At 40.0% G+C, this 22,963-nt stretch overlaps 1 protein-coding gene across 3 annotated transcripts in view; it reads left to right on the top strand.

Annotated features, from left to right (window-relative positions):
• The window catches only part of avl9 (AVL9 homolog (S. cerevisiase)), a 27,096-nt gene extending 5,968 nt beyond the window's left edge, over positions 1-21,128 (top strand). For all 3 annotated transcript variants that reach the window (XM_082546425.1, XM_082546426.1, XM_082546424.1), the window contains 15 exons: positions 152-272; positions 4,420-4,505; positions 5,393-5,464; positions 6,121-6,210; positions 6,304-6,370; positions 6,466-6,506; positions 6,592-6,630; positions 7,742-7,811; positions 8,149-8,624; positions 8,940-9,074; positions 9,163-9,382; positions 9,774-9,891; positions 9,983-10,036; positions 17,457-17,545; positions 18,623-21,128. In XM_082546425.1, coding sequence (XP_082402551.1) covers positions 152-272; positions 4,420-4,505; positions 5,393-5,464; positions 6,121-6,210; positions 6,304-6,370; positions 6,466-6,506; positions 6,592-6,630; positions 7,742-7,811; positions 8,149-8,624; positions 8,940-9,074; positions 9,163-9,382; positions 9,774-9,891; positions 9,983-10,036; positions 17,457-17,545; positions 18,623-18,750 — 1,806 coding nt within the window. In that variant the 3' untranslated portion in view covers positions 18,751-21,128. The remainder of the gene's footprint in view (positions 1-151; positions 273-4,419; positions 4,506-5,392; positions 5,465-6,120; positions 6,211-6,303; positions 6,371-6,465; positions 6,507-6,591; positions 6,631-7,741; positions 7,812-8,148; positions 8,625-8,939; positions 9,075-9,162; positions 9,383-9,773; positions 9,892-9,982; positions 10,037-17,456; positions 17,546-18,622) is intronic.
• Positions 21,129-22,963: the final 1,835 nt, after the last annotated feature.

Below are 22,963 nucleotides of genomic sequence, written 5' to 3' on the forward strand. Positions count from 1 at the left end.
CACATGTGAGGTCATTCAGTGCAAGTGATGGAAATTTTCCATGACTTCAAACTGACAAACGTCCTCATTTGTATTCAGTCTGTTCGCAGATGACCCGTGTGAGCTAAAACAGCCTAAATGAGGTGTTATTCTTTCTCCGTTCTTTCCTCAGGTCGAATTTTCTTACCCGCCGCTGATGCCAGACGAGGGTCATGACAGCAACCTGCTCCCAGAAGAGTGGAAGTACCTCCCGTTCCTGGCTCTTCCTGACGGAGCTCACAACTACCAGGAGGGTACGGCACAAACTCACTTTGTAATTAAGTCTTATGAAGTCTTACAAAGATCCCAGTGTTACTTCATTTGCAGAGTGCTGACAGATTGTTTACAAATGGAGCATTTTTCTGCTGAGACTTCAAATGTGCTTTTGAAGCTTGAAGTTTTGCTTATGGGCCCGTGTAGAGTTTTCATGTTCTCCACTTGTCTCCAGGTACTCGAGCTTCCTAGCACAGCCCAAAGACGTGTGTTACAGTCACTGGTTATGTGAATGTGAACACGAATAGTTGTTTATCTCTTTGTGTCAGTCCTCTGTTTGTTGGACGGGCTGTACCACGAAGCAGGCCGTAATATTCATCAAAAGGCATCAAATTACTGACAAGATAATTGGAGGCCTCAGATACCTGGCTGGTTATTATGCCGATAAAACAGGGTTTAAATCACTGTTATTGAAGTTTTTTTATTGAGTTTTCAAAGTGTGGGAATGAGTCAGCAGGTGCTTCTCACACAGGTGATAAAATCATGATTGTCCTCCGGTGATTTTAAAAGGCTGGTGTCACTTCTGTAAACAGAGAGGTGGGTGTGAGCGATAGTGAGTGACTCGCCTGTTGTGGCTGCGGTCATGTGACGGGCCCGTGCTTCACGCTGACCTGTGAAGGCAAATAGCAGGAACCGAGCCAAGGTTCATATCTGTAGTTTCAACTTCAAAAACTACACTCATCAGCATGGAGAGGACAGTTCTCACTTCCTGCTCAGAGCTGTCAGCTGTTTGTTGGTCAGCTCGGTGATTCAGCAGTGAAAAAACGAGGGCTTCATGTAACAGAGACTGCTGTTACACCAAGAGACTGATTAGTAAAAGTATCCAGGATATTAAGGAACAGCTTGCAATAATACACCATTTAATTTAGTGAGTCATGTTTCTGGACTTCAGTTTTCATCACTTTTTAAGGGCTGAAAAACCCAGATTTGGATTCTGGGGTCACTTGCTTTACTTTAATATTAAATATCATTAGAAACTGCTTTGTTAGGTTTATTGAAATATGGTCTGGATAAAAATAGAATTGTTATTTTTTCCCAAGTCGAGGGCTGTGTCCAGAAGAGCAGGGCCTGGGGAGGTGCATCCTCTTTGAAATATATTTAATAAAATAAAATTTTAAGTAGTATGCAGATATCTGCAGAGTGCCACCGGCCTATCCCCAGCAAATGTCACTGGGCTAGGACCATTGCTGCAACATAACTGGGTGTATTTACTCAGATTTGTCATGCAGCGTATTACACACGTGACTCACATGTGAAAAATCCCCAGTTTGCGACTGGGAGGAGACATAAACACAACCTCAGGGCTCAAAAGTTGGTGCCAGGCCCAAGCCCAAATAAATGGTTGAGTTGTATCAGAAAGGCATTTGTACTTCATCAAACATGCGGGTGTTGCTTTCTGCTTTACTGAAGTACAGCTTTAATATACTTTTGATGTTTTTCTTTCTTATTATACTTTCATCTTCTACTTTTTTCTACTACATTTTTGGAAGCAAATACTGTAATTTGGCACAGTGGTGTAGTGGTCAGTAGTCAGCACTGATGCATCACAGCCAGGAGGCTGGAACCCTGAATGTTTTCTCCAGATACTCTGACGTCCTCCTGCAGTCCAAAGGCGTGTAATAAATAATGGATGAATGTATGATTAAATTTGGCTTTCCTAAACTGGCCAGCAGTATCTAAAGTAATTACAATCATCTCCAGCTGCAGCTTTAATGAATCAATAAGTATTATCCAGTAATAATGTACATGGAGCTGCAAAATGAGTAAATAATGCAGGAGGGCTCATTGCTGCATGAGCCTTGAGAGTTTACACTGGTGCTATGTCTGATCAATTATGCTGACTTCCTGTGAGTCCCCCTGCTGTCCCCCCGAGTCTAAAAAGTCTCCCTTGAATACATATCAGCCTGAGCTCCACTCGCACAGTTTTCACTGTAGAGAAATCTCTGTGGATCGGTTCCTTTGTTGCCTCCAGCGTGTTGCGAACTGATTAAGAAACAACAGCGGCTGCTTCTGTGAAACACTAAAAGCAAACAGGGAGTCTCCTGCACATGTTTGGCACTGGAAAATCACCAGTCTCATTAAACTATTTCAAAGCAGTTTTCTTAAGCTATCGCATCCTCGCACAGGTGATCCAGTCAGTAAAAAAGAAAGATGGTGATCTAGTGGAGCAGAATCTGTGTGCTGTGTTGAGCAGAGACATGAGAGCTGGATCCTGGCATATCAGGGCTGCTTGGTTGGGTTTGACGTACGGAGAGTGTGGCCTCTGCCCAGATGCCCCCGCCGTTGCCTCTTCTTTAATCTGTGACGTCCACAGTCTAACCTTTGTGACCCCACTGTCGTCTTGTTCAGAGGAAATACTAGTCACGTTGTGAAATCCTCCTCAGCCCCCCTCCTCAGACTGAATGAACGGTTGAGCCCTGAAATTTTATTCGAGTCTCTTCCTTTCCCCCCCATCTTCTTAATGACAGAGGACAGCTGTCGTGTCGCCGCAGTTTCTAATCTTTGTGCTTTTGATTGATGACTGACGTTGTTTCTATATTGGTAAATATCTCCCAGTGAGTGTAGAAGAGGAATCAGGTTGTAAAGCACATGATTTTTGGACTCCCAGTCCAAACCTCTCAGTAATGAGAATTTCTCCTTTTGAATTCCTTATTCTTCACTGTACATAAACCATAATCATAATGATTTATCTTGGGGGTTTTTTGTTGGGTGAATTTATGTGTTTTTGAAGTTCTCTTCTGCTAATTTTGAAAAGCATTTTTTAAAATGTGTTTTTTGGGAAGCAAAACGCTTGAGATGCCTCCGTAAACAAGTTTTAAAATGCTTAAAAGGATGATGGGAATTTGGACGTCTAGTGCAGCAAAGATTTTATTTGTTCAAATGTCCAGAGTGTCCCTGAATGCACCGAAATAGTTCAACATGACTCTCAAATGCAGTCATCCTTCATTTATTGTTTCTGGCCATTAAAAAATTGCTGATTCCAAAACTGTTGATACTCAGCTCTCTCAGTAGCCCTAAAATGTTTATTGATTGTTGTTTAATAAAACAATTATCAAAGAACTCTCAATGTAAAATAGATGTAATATTCAGTGTTAGAGCCGTGCCTCTCTATCAGCTGGAACACTTAATCTGTTTCATTCTGTGGTGTCCAATTAGATGGCAGGAAATCCATCCAATGTACAATGTACTCTGCAAAATACTGCAACAAAAATTGTGTTTGAAGAAAACAACACAAAACGCAGCACAATGAATAAGCATTTCTGTCTAATATGCTTTTTTTTCTGGCGTTAACTGATTATTGAAATATTAAAATGACTGTTGTACCCTCTGATACGACTCTCTGAATCTTGGAGCAGAAATTGAGACTCATCAGATGCAGCCATGGTTTTCCAGTCTCTTAGGGTCGAGTTTTTGTGAGCTTTCGTAGCTTCAGTTTCCTGTTGTTAGCTGACAGGAGTCACACCCACTGTGGGCTTCTGCTGCTGTTTTTTTGTGTGTACATCATCAGAGATGCTCTTTTGCATACAATACCACATTCATTGCCACTCGAATCGCCTTTCTTTCTTCCTCTTTCCGATGTTCAGTTTGAACTTCTGCTGGTTGTCTCAACTGTGTCCTCATGCTTCCATGTGATTGGCTGATGGGATATGTGCAGGTGTCTGTCTTGTAAAGCCGGTTCTGAATTTCTTAAACGTTGCTTCTGATGAACTAAAAGTAAAACTTAAAGCAAACATTTTTAAACAGAGTGTAAACTGCACAAACTCTTACTCGTGACTTGTGAGCTGTAGTTAATCTGAACATGAAGAACGGCTTTTTTTTTCTTTTCTTTTTTCCAGCTATCATCAAGCAACTTGTAAATGTTTGCTTCTGCCTTCAAGTTTATCCAGTTTGGCAACTGGTCTGAAAACCTGCCGTCAGTCACTGCAGTTCCACAAACACTCTTTATCTAAACTTACTGGTTTTTATTGTATTGATGGTCTTTGCTGAATCTGCTGTTTTACCACAGAAAATGCATATCAGTCTCATCTAACTGCACACAAGTGATTTTTCTCATGCTGTTTATTCTTTTCTTTCTGCCCTTTAGCACGTAGTATAATAATGTGATTGTGTCTTTTTGTTGGTTTGCAGACACGGTGTATTTTCACCTGCCGCCTCTCAGTGGAGACACAAAGTGTGTCTATGGAGTGTCCTGTTATCGTCAAATAGAAGCAAAGGTCAGTTTATGAACGGCAATAGGCACACTTTAATGAGCAGGCACCTATGTGCAGCAGCTCTATGACAGAAAGCTACGCCCATGACATGGGTGGGGAACCAGGCAGTTTATGTAAATATATTTTTTAATTTTACTGATTTTGTAAGAGCCTGGTAGGATGTCATTTGCAGCTACTGCTAAAAGGTTTGAAATGTGCCTTAAACTTCCTCATTTCTTTAATAGCCACCGAGGTTGATTATTTCTGTTTTCTTTGTATTATTGAAGGGTTTTACCTTACAGTATAAAGCACCTTGAGGCCACTGTTGTTGTGATTTGGCACAATACAAATACAATTGAATAGAATTGAATTGCCTCGTCCCAAAAGCAAGAGTAGTTCCTGAAAGAAAGAGGTGTTTTAGTTCCAGGAGAAAAAGATGCCATTGTGATCAAGTGGCTAAAACTAGAGACAGAGCTGCTACGTTTGCAGGAAAAGGGTGACGTGAAGTGTGATGATCACCACTGTAAGTGAGGTCTGTAGTTTCACATTTAATAACTTCAAACATTTGGGACCCTTGCATCTCACATGGTAGAGCTGTGGACCATCCCAGATCATGTCACACTCTCTTCTCAATTTCCCTTTCTGCTCTAAGCCGTACTTCCTAAAAATGGTAGCCATGGTACCTTAACCCTAGCCGCCTGTTGGCTATTATTGTCATTATAGGATGTAAATGTGCATTATTAAGTTTCTGCATTTGCTTCACTTTTCAGACCCAAAGCTGTGTCTGTTGTTTGCATTGAGTCTAGTGAAACTGACCCAAACCTTTTGCGCTGTAACTGCAGCATCAATTTAAAGCAGAGCTTGCAGAGGGAAGTTTATTTCACGATTGTTTTTTCTTGCTTGTCTTTCAGGCCCTAAAGGTCCGGCAGGCTGATGTCACCAGGGAGACTGTTCAGAAGAGCGTCTGTGTCCTCAGTCGAGTGGTGAGTCAGTCACTGGATGACTTAATTTAATAAGCTTTAATTTCAGTCTAAAAATTAAATTAAGTCAGTGGGCCGTAAAATGTTGCAGTGAGCTCACATGGAGAAGTGGAAGGAAATCGTGTAGAGAGGATGTTTTTATTTCCCGGCACTGTGGCCTCCTCACTGTCTGCTGATCTATATGTGTCACCATTGAGAATTAATTCATAATGTTTTATGTTTTACCCTTAAATCTTTTGGCTTTATAAGAAACTTCAGTTTCTTATGAGGTAATATTCAGAGGCAAACCAGGGTATTCCTTTTTTCCCCCCATACATAGGAATAAATAATTGAACATCATTTACAGGGATTCATTGAGGGGGCAAAACACTGTTTTTCCCAGAAAAATCATATCAGCATTCCCTTGTCCCTGTTGGGATTTCCACACATGGTTATGTTGCTATGACAATACAATTTTAGGGAGGGGACCACAGGCCCTGTTTTAGCAGTGCCAACTGTAGAGTGGGGGAGAAAAACAGAGGCAGGAGGAAAAGCATCAAGACAAAGGATGTCGCCACCCATGCTAAATAAATATAAAGCAGAAATTAGCCTGACAGGATTTTTATGGGTCACACTGTAAATGACTCACTCACGTACGGTGTGTTTGAATTTCCTCGCAGCCTCTCTACGGTCTGCTCCAAGCCAAACTTCAGCTCATCACACACGCCTACTTCGAGGAGAAAGACTTCTCACAGATCTCAATCTTGAAGGTGAGAAAACAGTCAGACTAAACCTGTTTGAGTGAGGTAGTAGTATTTGTACCTTCCGGTCAGCTGCTTGCTCACCTCCTGTTTTCGCTGCAGGAACTGTACGACCACATGAACAGCTCTCTGAGGGGCTCAGCTCTGGACGGATCACAGGTTTATCTAGGTACGTGCCAGATCTGTCGGATAACAGGAGGGTTTAACAACAAATCTCAGCTTTTATTTATCCTTTTCATAAACATTTTGTTTTTCTCCCATCAGGGATGTCGCCGAGAGATCTAATCCTGCACTTCAGACACAAGGTGGGGAAAATCTGATTACTTTAAGCACTAAAATCCACCCAAAATATCCTGTTTATTTACATTTTTTATTTTTAAATCTTTGCAGGCTCTCATCCTCTTTAAGCTCATTTTGCTGGAAAAGAAGGTGAGAATTCAAACTTTGATGCATCCTTCCCCTTTTCTTCATATAATCTGGTAATTTTGAGGTTCTGTCAGTCCTGGCTCTAAGAGAAGACGAGGCCTCTATGATGTGGCTCTTTTAGCTCATCTTCCCGATGACTCCTTTCAGTCCCTTTCAGGTATAAGAGAGTCCTGACCCAGTTTTTCTAGACAAACATTTCCACCATATTTGCTCTAAATATAACCATATAATGTTAATGTATACTTGGGATTCAGATATTGATCAGTATGCTTTTTAAGTTGAGTGGTGCTCAGTATTGGCAGATAACCACAGAGACAGATTCACATTGGATAAAGCTTGCTGCATCTCTGATGTCTCTGATTTGTAGTTATTTATATTTTTAGACTTTTGAAAAAAGTTCCTGTGCCTTTTTATACACTGAAAAATGTTTCCAAAAAAATTTGTATATTTTAAACTTAGTCTTACCCACGCCTTCCCTCTTCCTTGCAGGCAAATCTGCCCAAGTTACTTTAAACCTGCAACATTTTTCTTTCTAAAAGTCTCCAAACCTGATGTCAGAGATCAGACATACAAATCTTTTTAGGCATCCATATTCATAGACCCATCACACCGGATATTTATCCTAAAACATTTAAAGGATCGAGCTCAGGTAGTTTTCCAGTTTGCCTTGACAGCAGGGACCTGAAGTTTTGCACAGTTTCTATTAAGAAATGTCTACTGGAAGCTTTTAGCCACTGTGAATTGGCATGGGATGACCCTTTGGCTCCTTTATTAATTGTATTAGTCTTTTATACACTTATAGATCCTGTTAAATTCTGTGTGTCTCGTCCATTTTTAAATATTTAATGATCTTAGTTGCTGTGAAGTCCACCCTCCATTATTTGACTTAATACATTTTTAAGGCTGATTCCATTACTGCCATTTAAGTCCTGTTAAATTTTAATAAAATGTTAAATTGTTGATCTGTGAATGCGATTTACTCTTGTGTGTGTGTGTGTTAGTTGTGTTTTTAAAAACGTTTTTCTGCTGTTTTGCCTTCATGTCTCACTTCTTATTCTGTCTGCTCATCCATTTTGTTTCTCTTTTCTTTCTTTCTTCTTGCTCATGTTTGCAGGTCCTGTTCTATGTGTCTCCTGTCAACAGACTAGTAGGAGCTCTGATGACAGTGTTATCGCTGTTTCCAGGTCAGTAACTCCAAGAGGAAGACAGATCTGGCACTGATCTTTTGAATCAGGGCTTTGTGACACCCGGCACAGGAGTTCTCTAATAAAACTGTTTGTGTTGTTTTTGTGTTTTGGATTCTTGTTTCATTTTATTGATTATTTTGTTCCAGTTTTGACTTTATGCTCATTCTAGTGATTATTTTCGTTTTTGGCTAACTGTTAGGCATATGACACATTCATGTTATGCAAACCTGTCCTGCAAATATCTTTGTGCTCTTCCAGTGTGAAAGGCTTTGCAGCCTGTGGTGCAATTGTAGTAGTAGACTGATAGAACGTGTTTGCTGTGACATTCGTGCAGGCATGATCGAACACGGCCTGGTGGACTCGTCCCACTACAGACCTAAGAGCAGCGTGTCAGAGGACCAGAGTTTAGTGGAGAGTGTCTCGGGTGCCGAAGAGTTCGTCTCTGTGTCTGTCACCGACATCGATAGCTCCGCCCTTGACCTCGGGGTGGAGACGGCCCAGCCTGCCACAGAATCCTCTGGGAATAGCTCAGAGGGCGACAATCACCACCTCAAGCCGCCCTCACGCATCTCTCCTGAGTCCTCCGAGAGCGAGTGGGAGACTCTGGACCCCAGCGTGCTGGATGAAGGTGGACCGCAAGAGGCACCTTCTGAGACTGAGCCAGAGCTCCCGGAAACATTTGACTCCAAACCCGGAACGCCGATCACAGTGCAGCCGCAGGCAGTCACCGGTCAGGGAGGGGTCACCCAGGGCCTGGTGTCAGGTCTGGAGGAGGATCAGTACGGCCTGCCACTCGCCATCTTCACTAAGGTAACAGCAGCGATTAATACTTCTGTTAAAAATTCTGTTTCCTTTGAATTGGTGCAACCCTCAGACCTAAATCTGAGAGGACTTTTGCCGATTGCCGTCTTCTTGTGAGTCTTTTCTGAAGTTTTCTGCGTGACCCTGATTGCACCTGTTCCTGTTTCACCTTTTTGATTAGAAATGTCTTCTTGACACAACTTTATAATTTATCAATATTGTTTAATAATTAACCATTAAAATCTCAGCTCAGACAGCTGGGTGGAGATAAGCAGGTGTACGGCTGTCATAAACACAGCGGCCTTTGTCTTTTCTTGTTTCCAGGGTTACCTGTGCCTGCCCTACATGGCGCTGCAGCAGCATCACCTCCTGTCAGACGTGACGGTGCGAGGCTTTGTCGCCGGAGCAACCAACATCCTCTTCCGTCAGCAGAGGCACCTCAGTGACGGCATCGTCGAAGTAAGTCCCGTGTGTGTGAAACTGTTGTGTTAACTTTTTAAAATGTAAGTATTTAATTTTTTTTTTTTTTAATACTTCACTGCTTCAGGTGGAAGAAGCTCGTATCCAGATCCAAGACCCCGAGCTCAGAAAGATGTTGAGTCTGACCACTGCAGACCTGCGCTTCGCCGACTACTTGGTCAAACACGTGACGGAGAACCGCGACGATGTCTTCCTGGACGGGACGGGCTGGGAGGGTGGAGACGAGTGGATCAGAGCCCAGTTCACCCTCTACCTTCACTCCTTACTGTCTTCTGCATTACAGCAAGGTAAGACAATCAAAACTGTTCACAATAAATGTGTAAAATAAACACATAGAAAGGCTCTTACAAGCAATCACATGCTTCCATAAAACACATGTGGGAGCTTGTACGCATTTAGAAATGGACGGGGCGTTTATATTAGGTTTAATGTCTTCAACTAAATCACAACAGACAGAATAATGTGTGAAAAACAGACAAGACGAGCGGGATAAATAAATCTATCCTGCATTTCTAGCTGTTTCCACATCTGATAGTTGGTTTTAACTTTATTTCCAACTAGTACAACTTAAAAAAAACCTCATAAAGCTCTCATCCTGTTTAGATGCCTTACTAGTCAGGATTGGCGCTGCCATATTGCATGTAACTGATGTCTTTGTTTCCCATCTCTTCCTTTCAGATAGCGAGCGGCTGCTGGCAGATTACGGGGCACCTTTCGTCACAGCGTGGAAGATCACCCACAACTACCGGGTGTGGTACAGCAACAAGCACCCCGGCATGACCGCCGTCACCCCAGGGTAGGTGGACAGGAGAGCGACTGACTTCTGTTACCTGCAGCTTTTGAATGTTTCTTATTTGTTTTTCATGATCCCATCTTCTCCGTTGTAGACATCCGTTCCAGGGTCAGTACAGCGTAGCCGACGTAAAGCTACGACTCTCACAGTGAGTGCAATTTCATGTTATCTTATTATTATTTTCTTTTTCTTCTAAAAATCAGGGATTTGTATCTAGTTTTAATAGCAGATAAGATGCAGGGTGAAGCTTCACCCCATCGCTTGTTTTCTGCAGCTCAGAGCGTGTATGTTGCTGCCCTCTAGTGGTGGTTAGAAGAAGTCAAAGCTGCAGCAGCAGAGGGAGCAAGAGAGTATGGGGCTCCTGTCTTTAAAGCCTTGCTTAAAGACTATCTGCAGAACTTTCCCTCTTTATTAAACCAAACACAGAGTTTGTAAAGTGACACCTGCAGGATGCAGGAGTACTCATCGTGAGACCTTGCCCCGCCTTGACCTTAGTTGTCAAGTGGTCCCACGAAACCTTGGCTGATTGTGACGCACTCCCATTTTCACACCTTGGCTTGTGTTATTAGGTACAAGATCAATAGGGGGTCCATAGCTGGACTCCCTTAAGGTGTAATAGACCTCCCACCCACTCCATGACATGCTGGTCAGTCACAGGAGCACGTTCAGTGAGAGACTGAGTACCAAAAAGCACCACTGAACGCACTGTAACCAAAATAATTTCCCCTAAGGATCAATAAAATATTCTGATTCTGATGACCCTCTGAGGGACACTCCCAATAGGGCTTACAAATCTGGGACTCTCCACCAGTTCCTCTCTGAACTGAAGAAGCTTCTTGGATGAGAGGTGAAAAGAAACTTGAACAAGTCCAGACGCTTTTCTTTCCAAGCTACTAAGACTACGATGACCTTAATGACTGAGAACCTTCAGACATGTTTTGTTAGTACTAAACTCTGCATTCAATACTGTTGACCGTTACATTATGCATACGTGCTGAGATACTGGGCGGGTGTATCAGGGTCTGCCTAGGAGTGGTTCTCTTCTGTGCCTGCTTCAGGTCTTCTTCCACTTGTCTTCTCAACGATGTGATACAAGATCACCCCCCCAGGCACATTCTGAGCATTTTTAAGATAAGTTCTCCTTGTTTGTTCCCCCTGCCAGACGTTTTTTTTTTTTTCTTAAAGTAACACTTTAGGTATCCTTCCCACTTTTGCTGAATCCTCTAGCTTTTACTTTGAAGGAGCTGTCTAATTTTTAACACATGCAAAAGTTGATATATTTGTACCGTAAAGATCTTGACAGTTTATTTTTAAAAAGGGCCAAAGTTACAAATAATGATGCCAGCGTTTGTGTAGGTAAACCCTATGAGCCAAAGGTTCAGGCTTCAGATTCCTCTAAACGCAGTTTCAGTGTTTTCTACTGTTGGCTCTGTAATGTCACAATGAGGGGTTATCAGTTTTTTTTTCAGACGGGCAATAATATGAGAGTCTGCACCAAGGCCCAGTAAAATATAAATAAAGTTTATTTTGAACTTTGAATCATGCAATTGTTACTCTAAAAAAAGTCCAAGGATGAAAATATGGAGCTGGAAATGGTAAAACAGTGTTTGCTTAAAATGCCAAATGAAGTAAAAATAAGTCAAAATATGGGAGATTGAGAGTCCCAGCTCTGAAGAATGTGTTTTTAAAATTTTAGCGTCTGTTTTTAGACCCACTGATGATTAAATTTCCAATGGCTGTCAGGCTCAGTGCACCCAAACACCCCAGCTGTGAATACTTTATGAATACAGTATATGACAAGGAGCAGCAGGCAGCGCGTCGCTTGGATGGATATAGCAGCTCAGCGGTCAGAGTCGTCTCGGGTCGGGGGTTGCAGTGGCAGCGAGGGTCTCATATCAGCCGGAGTCATTAATTATGAGTGAGTTTCATTCTCAAAAACGGAGCCAGAGACTTCTTCAGCCTCAGCTCCAGTTTCATTCCAGGAAGTGTGGATGAAAGGCGACTCCGTCCACAGCTGGAGTGCCGCGTCTAGTGTTACGCTTCAGATAAATGCCTTCCCACCACAAACACACACACACAGTGGAGAGTGTCTAGGTCCCTAACTTAGCTTCATGGTAGGATCTGCTTGGCTGTCATACCCAAAGTTCTCGCTTTACCCTCTGGTGTTTGGTGACATGGCCCCTGAGAAATTTGTCGTAATGCTTCAGTAAACAAACACACAGACAAACAGCACAGGGTTAGATTAGTGTAACTGCACAGCATCCAATCAGGAGACTTCTACTAGATCAACAGACACCCCTGCGCACTTTTAGCACATTTACTTTGAAAAATTATAAAACGTATAAATTGAAAATAATGTAAAATTAGCAAAATTTCAAATTAAAATTCATTAAATATAATAAAACATATTTTGCAGTTTAAAAAAATCATAAATTATTGAATAATTTTTAAAATACTTTTTGAGAATCGGAGCAGTGACTCTGCAGACTGCGCAGGAAGATTTTCTGGTAATCGGCCCATAGAAATGACTTGATTTAAATTTGGCAGGTGTCCCGATTAGGATCACGTTCCCGTTAACCTCTGGAGCGCTTCCAGTACGGCTGCTATATTTAGATTTGTGAACATCTCCGTTTACTATGAACAAAATCTTTGCAACTGTTTATTTCCGTAAAGACATCAGAATCAAATATCAAGTGGCACTAAATAGGATGAGAAAGGTCACCGATGTATTACAGTTATTGAATCAAGAACGCGCGAGAGTTGTCTTTTAGTAGAAAATAAATAAATAAAAACAAATACAATAGAAACACTGAACGAGTATTTTTACACATGCAATATAAAATATTAAGTATAAAGAAGCCAAAGCAAAAAATTAAAATAGTCACAAAAAAACAGGATGATTATTTGTGTTTGTGAGAACATATTGTGTCATTTTATTTATTCAGTTATTTATTTATTTATTGTGAAATAAAAACTTCCAATAGGAAGTATATTTAGTGTCTGCAGGACACATGTTGTCCAGATGCTTTAGTATCACCATGGTAACCAAGAAAACAGAGCTTTAAAATGAGTAGTATGCGCTGTACTTTTTCCTAAACATAACCAAGTCTTCAAAATCTTCTTTTTTCCACAGAAAACGTAGCATTATGACGATGTTTAATAAGTTTTAGTATTTTAACTTGGAAACTTCAAGTAGAAATGCAAAAACCTCTGACATAAATGACGCAAACTCTGGTCTTTGGTGTGAACCGTGTGAACACTTCACCACCCAATCCCCCCAACTTCCTGTTTCTCCTTTTAATTGTAGAAAATATTCATTTTGTGTAGATATATCAGTACATATGAGACTGTGCAGCTGAAAAATTGTGCTCAGTCAGAAAAATAAGGAGTGGAAATTCATGTGCAGGCATAAAAGATTAAAAAAAACAACAAAAAAACAGGAGGACAATTTGTATTGAGAAACATGAATCAGTAGATTAGAAGTCACAAGTGTTTTGCAACCTGCTGCGTTGTATCGGCCAAGACAGCTATGAGTCACACCAGCCAATAAAACAGCATATTAAAATGTTCTATCATACCAAGAAAGCTTGTTGTGTTTTCTTTAGTAACATGTGTCATCGGTGACCTTTTATTTATTTATTTGGTGTCCGTCAGTCTCGGGACATTCTCCTGACCCCAAAGAGCTGCCTTGGTGCTTCTCATCAGCTGGAGAATCAGCAGAAAGCTCTCCCCCTGTGTTTCCCTGCATCGGTAAACACAGAGCTGTTTTACTGCAACTTGAGACATCACGGCTGGGGAAGAGGGGGGGACTGGGGTTAGTGGGGCAGACGGTGACGAGCCTGATGTATCCCACTGCTTGGGAAAGTTTAAAAGTCTGTGCACTCCACTCAGCTCATCACTGGATTAAAGAAAGAGAAAGACTCAGTGCCACGCTTGACTTCCTTGTGAATGTGCTGTGTTGCATGTGTATTATTGAAGTGCCAGGAGGGGGCTACTAAAGGCCAACTCTTTTCATGTCCCCTTGTCATCAGCATTGGACAAAAAGCAGCCGGTGGCAGAGATGCTCTCAGAAAACAGAGTCATGTGATGAGCTGCACGGCTGCAGAGACACGCACACACACACTGATTCTTTACTGTTGGCGTACCGCGCTCTGCTATATAAGGAGCTGTTTTTTTGGGTCACTCAGCTCGATGGAGAGTGCACACAGACGCTCTGGGCTTTCTGGAAACCAGTGTGAAACTGGGTGGCAGGTTTACATGTGAGCCACAAAGTTTCCATTATTTCACCCAGATTTCCCCTGAACACATTCAAAGTTAAGATTTTTTCCAGTGCTGCAGTTCATCTTGAGCAAAACATTTAAAACCGTGATTCTGGATCTCGTTCATTAGTATTCATTAGTATTAAACTAATACTCTAATTTTGATGTATTTCTGATCATATGTGAGCTTTAAGATCTTAAGTAGGTTTCCTTAATCATGTGTAATGAATAAACATAAACCACTAAACCAGTGTCAAGAGCCATCCTTAACCCTCAAGCGACCAGGCTAAGAATATCCAGATGGGATCACTTGTGACTTATCAGGAATTCAGTTGTTCATGTACCAAACAAGGAACAAATTAACAAAAAAAGACGAATTTGCAAGGAAAAAGTAACAAATTCTCAAATTAAAAAAGAAAAAAGAAAGTGTTTTGTTTGTTTTGGGTTTTTTTTAACTGAAAAATTGCAACATTTTCCTGGAAGGGGGGGAAAAAAAAAAAAAGAAAATGCCAGAAATTCTCAAGGTGAAAGCCACAGACTTACGAGGAAAGAAATCACAGGTTTCTTCTTTTGTTTTAAAATTTGTGAGAAAGAAGTAACGAATTTTATAAGGAAAAAGTGACAAATTCAAAACGAGCCCTTTAAAGCAAATCGTGTTCTGGCTTTTCTTTTTCCCCACTGAAAACCAAAATAAATTCCACAATATATTTTGTAATTATTAACTTACAAAAAATGCCCACTGTAGCAAATATGATACAAATGAACACTCATATATGCAAATTAATATTTCATTTATTTTAAAGACCAATCGGAAGGTTCAATAAACACTCAGTTCTCAAAAAATGTTTCTTTTGGTAATTATTTCATGGTTAAGGCTTTAAAAAGTTTTTTAAATTTTACATCATATTTTCTACAGGAATACTTTCTTGTTAATATGAAAGCCGATAATATCAAAACAAAGGAACCGCATATTTCCACAATTTCTCTACATGAAACGAATGTAAAAGTTGTGAAATTATTGTTCGGACACATTTTGACCATAAGAAATTGTCATAACAGCACATGTCAACAGACGACTGTGATGGTAAATTAACCCACATTCATATAAAGGAGATTATATGGATTAAGTTTAAAAAAAGCTTTGTTTAGTGTCAGAATGTTTAAAATAGTCTCAAATCCAACATGACAGGAATTGTTAGCAGTGCTAATGGACGTTAGACACTTGCATCAGGATAAGCTTTGTTAACAGGGACGTTTGCAAGACCAAAATAAATAAATTAATGGTGCTTTTGTCCCTTACTCATATATTTTACTCTTACTGATATATTTTATTTTTCTAGATTTATACTAAATATGGTCTCCAAGAAACCCTGGGAACAATGTGCTGCAATACAGTCATATACAAAAGATGATTAAACAACAACAATCATCCAAACATTAAAGACAGCTGCTAATTTTGCAAGCTTTGCAGATTTTTTTTATTTAAATTTTTTTAATTTGACTACTGGTGGCACTGTTGAGTCGGTGATGGTAACAAATGGGGTGCTGAAAATATAAAACAAACAGATTTTATTTTATTTTGTTCATTTAGGAAACTTCTACTCTCACTTATATTCCGTTGCTTTAACTTGCGTGACCCAACTGCCCTGCTGGGATTGTCCGTCAGCAGATCCTCTACTTTAGCCAAAAAGAAGCACAGCGAGGAGAGGTTCCTGCCGAGGAAATGAGCAGCCACAAAGCTGGATTATTGATCCTAGCAACATGGGCTTAGCAACCGCAGCTTGTTTGGCAGATCCACTTGCAGGCGACAGCGCTGCAGGGCGCTGCCGTCTGACTCCAAGATGCCGCAAAGTTGACGCTCTGCTCTGCTTCTGCGGAGAGCGGTGTCACGTCGATGCTACTCTGGCTCTGTGTGGTTTGAAGGAATGATGGCACTACGCACACGTCTCATTTTCTGTTTGGTTTTAGGTTTCATATGTAGACTTTACATCCTGCAGGCCTCTCAGAGCCACTCTGAATCTTGGCAGCAGTTTTTCTTAGTGGAAATCTTGAATGTTTGCTTTAATATTCACAGTTATTGCATTGATTTAGTTTATTTTCTCTGCCTTTTGATGTGTATTACACTTGACATAATAGGGCCAAAAAGGGAGGAAGCTCCCAGGAGAGGATGGGTTATATTACAGAAATGTCACAAATTTATGAGGAAAAGAAACTCACATATTTGAACTTTTTTAAAAATGAGTTAATAAATAAACCAAAGATGGACAAGAAAAATTCCCAGACTGCAAATTTATCATTATTAAGACATAAATTGAGGGGTTTTTTAAAGTTTTTTTAAATTGTCAAACTTTAGAAGAGAAAGAAGTCAAGTGAAGCATAAAAAAGTAACAAGTTATTGAGGAAGAAAGTCACGATTTTGTGACGGGAAAGAAGTCACACATTTAGGGGGGAAAAAAATCAGTTATATGAGGATAAAAAGTTTTATAAAAACCTTTTTTAATAAGTCCCTGCAGACTTGTAGTCTGAATCGCAGTCTTTTAGGTTAAATATGGCCATAAATATGGAGAATAAAAGCGAGAGCCTGCCTTCATATTCATTAAATTCTGTCTTAAAGATTTTCTTGTTTTCCTCAAGCATTTTATTTAACATAACATAAACATAAATAAGACAAATTGAGACTTGTTGGCTCACAGAACATATGTGAGTGTGTTGAAATCCAGTGACGTAATCACATCACCTGTAAGTGCATCCCAAACCTCGGCGTTGCGGGCCTCTGGTTTGATTTTCACGTGTAGTAAACTTGACAGTGAGTTTATGTTCAGATGATACGGCTGATTAGAGGCGTGAGTGACAGACGTCTGCTCTCTGCAGCTGCTGACATATATCCCCATCGTCTTTTTTAACTACGCCGCTGTTTGCCCAGATGATGCAGGAGTGAGATTCCTGCTGAATGTCAGGTCAGCGGGGATCCGCGTGAAAGGTTGTGTGCTGGATTCGCGCCAAGCTGCTGTTCAGATAAAGCTAGGCGCGGCCGCATTTAGCCCTACATTTGTTGTGAAACTTAGTCGTCTTGTTTCCGCTGTTGGGTCAGCTCCGATCATCACATTCACCACCTGTGACTGATGCTCAGCCTCTTTGCTGTTACATAATCCTCTATAACAGGTTTGTGCAACATTGAGCAACAGCACGTTTATGTGGTTTCTTTCCTGGAAAGGAGGAAGAATTCCTTTAGTGTCAGATTGTAGACAGGGAGATGAAAAGAGACTGCTTGTTCTGGGCGTTTGTGAACCTTTTGTTTTCTCTTTGCAGCTCGGTGCAGAACAGCGAGCGAGGGAAGAAGATCGGAAACGCCATGATGACAACCAGTCGCAGTGTAGTCCAGACTGGGAAGGCAGTCGGTAAGGCAGCTGCTCAGTTAAACCCAGATCAAACTGTTACCAGTCAACATGTCATTAAAGTGCAAACTTTGAGCTTTAATTCAGCTTTCAGTTTGAGCCCCAAAGAGATGACAGTACAAGTGAAGTAGGCCATCATTAGGCTGAAAAATAAATCTATTAGAGAGATCCAACAATGTGGCACATTCCTAAAAAGCAGACGGGCTGGCTCAGCATCACCAAAAGGCCTGGAAAACCACTGAAGTGGATGATCACAGAATTCCATGGTTCAGAAAAACCTTTTACAAAATACAACCAAATGAAGCATTTTTGAGGAGGTATGCATATCATTGTCAAAGGCAAATATAAATACAGAAAGTTGACAACAAGGGGCAAAAAACACCAGTTACACTCAAAAACAGGAACGCCACATAAGACTTGAAAGACTTATGGCAGGAATGGGGAGCTCCAGGCTTTCAAGGGCCAGTGTCCTTTAGATATCACCCTGGGTCAACACACCTGAATCAAATGATTAGTTCATCAACAGGCCTCTGGAGAACTTCACGACATGTTAAGGAGGTAGTTTAGCCATTTAAATCAGCTGTGTTGGATCAAACACACATCTAAAACCTGCGGCCCTTGAGGCCTGGAGTTCCCCCACCCCTGACTTATGGCATGGAACCAGGAAATGGAACCTTCACTTCAATTTCAGCTTGCTTTTATTTATGTATTGCCAAATTACCACAAGAGTAGCTCTCAAGGGAATTTATATTGTAAGGTAAACACCAAGCAGTAAAGTACAAAGTGATAATGAACCAAAGCAAACCGCAAAAGCAACCCAAGAGTTTCTAAAGGGTAAAGAAATTGAGTATTCTTCAGAGACTTAGTTACCTGATCTCTGTCAAACACAGCATGCTTTTAAGTGTTTAAATACCAAACTGAATGAAGTTTTATAAAAGACTGTAGAAACACTTACAGACCTAGCTGTAACCATGACTTTGCCCTTATTAAGTAATCAAATGTCTACTGTAAGAAATCGTTCTGGTGTCACTGTAGGAAAAACAAAAAAGTAAAGTGAAATTCTCTATTTTCCACTCTCAGGTCAGTCAGTGGGAGGAGCATTGACCAGCGCCAAGACGGCCATGTCCACCTGGTTCTCCACATTGGCTCAGCCGGCACCAGCATCCACCCCAGCCTGTCCTGAACCTGCCACTGCAGTCAAACCGTGACAACTGACACCCCCGGAAATCTTCATTGACTCTGTTTCTGTGTCATCCTCTGATTGTGAAGCTTGGGGGCCGACAGAGTGAGCGCTAGTTTCATGAAGGATAGTAAATCTCTATTCAAAATCAAATGAGAGCCATCTGAAATATACAGCCATAAGTTGGTGTTTCTGGCACTTTTTTCCAGCATCATATTTGCGGGGCGCATCCCAAACAAGGAGGCAGACACTGCCTTTGTGTTAACTGTACAGTCCATAACCACTGTGAGGCAGAGACTGCCACTGCTTTTGATCAAAGCCAGAAAATTCAGCAGGTTGCATTATTATGTCTGACCGCCTCTTTCTCACTGCTGCCGTTTGTATTGCTGGATGCTTTCCTGTGAGACACTAGAGATGCTGTTCTGGAGTTTGCAGTGTTCACTCTGTGCTGCATATTTATACAGTTTGTCTAAAAAGGTGACTATTTTGCTGAGAAATGACATTAAGTAAAATATATATAGAAAACATAAGTCACAGCATTGAATGGAAAAGCATGATCTGTGGTCCCTTGAAAGTTTTAATGGTACACATTTTAAATGCAGTCTGGATCCCGTTTACCAGTCCCCTGTGGTAACATTGTGGTTAATGCAGTAACAGCGTGAAATATAACGTATCACTTGCAACAGCAAATCAAGTGGTAATGAATCAGAATTATCGTTTTTAATTTAACAGGACTGATTTTAAATGAAAAAATCAAAACAAAACCTTCTTTATAATAGTCGCTAACATCATCAAATTTAGCAAGCTAATGCTACTTTTTAGCTAGCTTGAGAAAAAGAATATTATAAGGAACATTATTGATTGCTTGATTTTTTTTTTTAAACAAATAACAAACAAACAAACACCAAACAAACATAGCCAATGAAAAGTAAGTTAAAATTTCTGTATTATTTAAAAATTTTGATTTACTTTTAAGTTAAAATTATTAGATACCCAACTTCAAATGTTGACTCCTCTCTAGAAGCTAACCTGAAATTTTAATTTATGGATAGTAAAAAAGTCAGAAACAAGCTTTCCTAGAAAACATGCAGTTATAATGATTGACATTTTTTTTGAATATTGTTTTTAAAAAGAGAAGAATTTAATAAGATGAGTCTAACATTTTTTTTAAGCAAAAGTCCCCCCCCCCCCAAAACTAAAACACACAAGAAAATTGGCTAATGTTACTTTACTTTTCAACTAGCTTACAAGTTAAAAAATGTAATTGTAAATGTAAAATTAAATTTCAGATTTCTTTCCTTTCAGATGGAACTTCAGACTTCTAAGTCGTTGTGATAACAACATTGTGTTTATGACTTAAAGTTTATGGACCTTTAAATCTTTAAAATCCTTGCAAATGTAGGAACTAATACGTGAACACTATTAACATGACCATAAGACACTAATGTTACAAAGAGAAATGTTGGTTTGATGTGACCATTCAAACAAAGTTAACCAGTTAACTTTGTTTGAATTTTTTTTGCTGCTGTTACCAGAAAAACAGACTTTTTTTTTTAAATGGCAAATGTTAGCTTTAGCTAGGTAACAGCTAAAGAAAAAGCTGGCGTAAAAAACCCACCAATGTTACTTAAACTGGCTTAATTTGGCTGTTCCAGGATATTTTGGTGAGGAGAAATAAAATAATTTTATTTTAGACAATAACGGGAAGGAGTCAAAAAGGAGAAAATGGGAAGCATTTTTTTAAACTAACTTGTAGCTTAAGTTACTGAGTCCACTGTATTGTTTAGTATCAATTATTTTTACATGTAAATGTTTTTATTTGATTTACATTTTGCCTGTTTTGTGGAAATATGTAATTAAAAACGGTATCAAATTGAATAATTCTTTTCAGTTGACATTACTTGATTAGTCATAGCTCTAGATTTGATTCACTCCTACATAAACATTACAATTCCAAATTTCAAATCGCGAACACGCTGTTATGATAACACCACAATGTTATTACAGAAATCCTTGTGAACCTAATGTCTGATTGTGATGAAACCCAGCTGTGTTTGACAGGGTATTGTAATCCCTTACCTAAGCCTTTTTGTACTTTACTGTCAGTATACATGCATAAATATCTTTTAAAAAGTATATTTGAAGATGGTAAAGCAGACAACTTATTTATTTCTTGTGTAACTTGTTGTCCCACGACTATCCATGTTTTGTTGTAACAACACTGGAAAAAGTCCCAGTCTGTGGACCACTGTGTATTTGCACAAAGCAGCTGTTATATCTTCTTTTTATGGATCTTTACCTTGTATAACTGTAATTTTGAGGTGCTTGAAGGATCTTTTCCCTCCATGCTACAAAATACTCAACAACTGTTGGATTAAAAGTGGTCCAGTGAGCATGCTCTGTCCAGTCCAGTTTTACAGTTTTTGTTTTCTTCTTCACGCTTCTTTGGACATTGACTCATTTTCTGGTGTTTTGATTTAGAATTAAGTATGTTAAATTGCTAACTGTAAAGAAAAGCTGCTTTTTTAAATCCTCTAATGATATATTTTCATTTTGTATTTAAGTATATATATATATATATATATATATATATGAATGTATTATGAATTCAGATTCAGATTATTTTCTTGACAGATGCTTTTAATGTATTGGAGAAGGACATCGGGTTAACTATATTGCTGTATTAAACAATCAAAACAAAAACCCACCAGACTTATTTTTAGCATACACGGGAGCATTTATTTTCCTTTATCCCTCTGGGTTTTTGTCTGGGAACAAATGTAGGTTAGTCCACCACCCCCCACCCCACCTACACAAAAAAAAAGCGCTGGTGTGTGAGGGGGGGCTGTTGTTGTGGTGGCAGCACCACATGGCTCGACAAAAACACAGCACAGTGTTGTCCGACAACTGCACGCTGGCATAACGGGAACTCATGAATCCGACGACCTTGCATGTGGCTTCACCCAGAGAATCAGAAATTCACACCCACCGAATCCCTCCTTCAGGGGAACTCATTTATGTTTTTAAATGATGCCTAATGATTAGCAGAAATCTAAAGAGAAAACCCTTAGTTCCGTTTCTGGTACATAAACATCGATGTTTGTGTTTTAAGTTCAGTTATTACCCAACTATTTCACAAATGACAGCATGTTTCCACTTTCAAAACCTTTCTCCAGACTCATTTCTCACCATCCTCAGTGGTGCTTGTCTATTAGAATTTTTCTAATGCGACATATTGGGTTCAGATAATTTCAAAAAGTAAACTAAATGACAAATTTGTCCAAACTTAGTGCTGTTGGGTAAGTCCTAAACTCCTGAATGTAAGCCTCAACATTACTGTTTTGACCATTTTTGGAGCGTTAAGGCATCAAAAGGACAAACGAGAAGAATTCCAGCTTATTCACTCAAGTTCGCTGAGGTGAAGCCTAGCAGACATCACTTGACCTTCACTTTTCAAATTGGCCACACCCGACCCCAGCATCCACATGGATTAGATTTACAGTTGTAATGAAGCTGAAAAGGTTTCCCATATCCTATATCTAGAATCATGTTTATTCTGCTGCAAAGTTGGGCAGTTTCACATGAAACAGACTAATTACTGTCTGCAACACATCTCTGTGGAACAGGGGACTTGACTCAGCTAGTTGTACTCCTATATAAAAGCAAGGTTGCTGATGAGCTGTGTGATTTTGCAGGTAAATCGCTGTTGTGCAGCAACTGTGTCACTATTTGTGGAAGAACTTCTTTCAGATCTTAGGTTTTGGCTTTACTCTATGTAAGTTGTTAATGTGAAATAGATGGAAAGATTTGCAATTAATTTATCACAATCACTGTATAATCTCAAAGAGACTGCATTCAGTTGCAGACTGATAGCAGACTGACTCAGTCTCGTTGCTATTTTATCACCACTTCAAAGCACCAAAACTGCTTCGGAGGCAGCAACTGACTAGTTGCAGATCTGGTCCCAGTCTTTGAAGCAACAACTGAAGTTGCAACATTTTGCTTTTGGTCTCCATCCCATTTTTCTACTGTGACTAACGTTAACGGGAAAGTAAATCTGAGCAATTTGACAGAAACTATTTTGTTTCTCGATTTCATGTTTGCAGCCTGGTGTTTCCATTTAATGGTATTGATGGCTTCACCAATATAGTATACAAACGCGTTGCATGCATATTTACGCCTTCACACCTATACAGGATAAAAGAATTTGATCAATTCTACCTTTTGGAGCTGTAGGTGTG

Source organism: Aulonocara stuartgranti, assembly GCF_965226115.1.
Source record: "Aulonocara stuartgranti genome assembly, chromosome: 9".
NCBI classification, from domain to species: Eukaryota; Metazoa; Chordata; class Actinopteri; order Cichliformes; family Cichlidae; genus Aulonocara; species Aulonocara stuartgranti.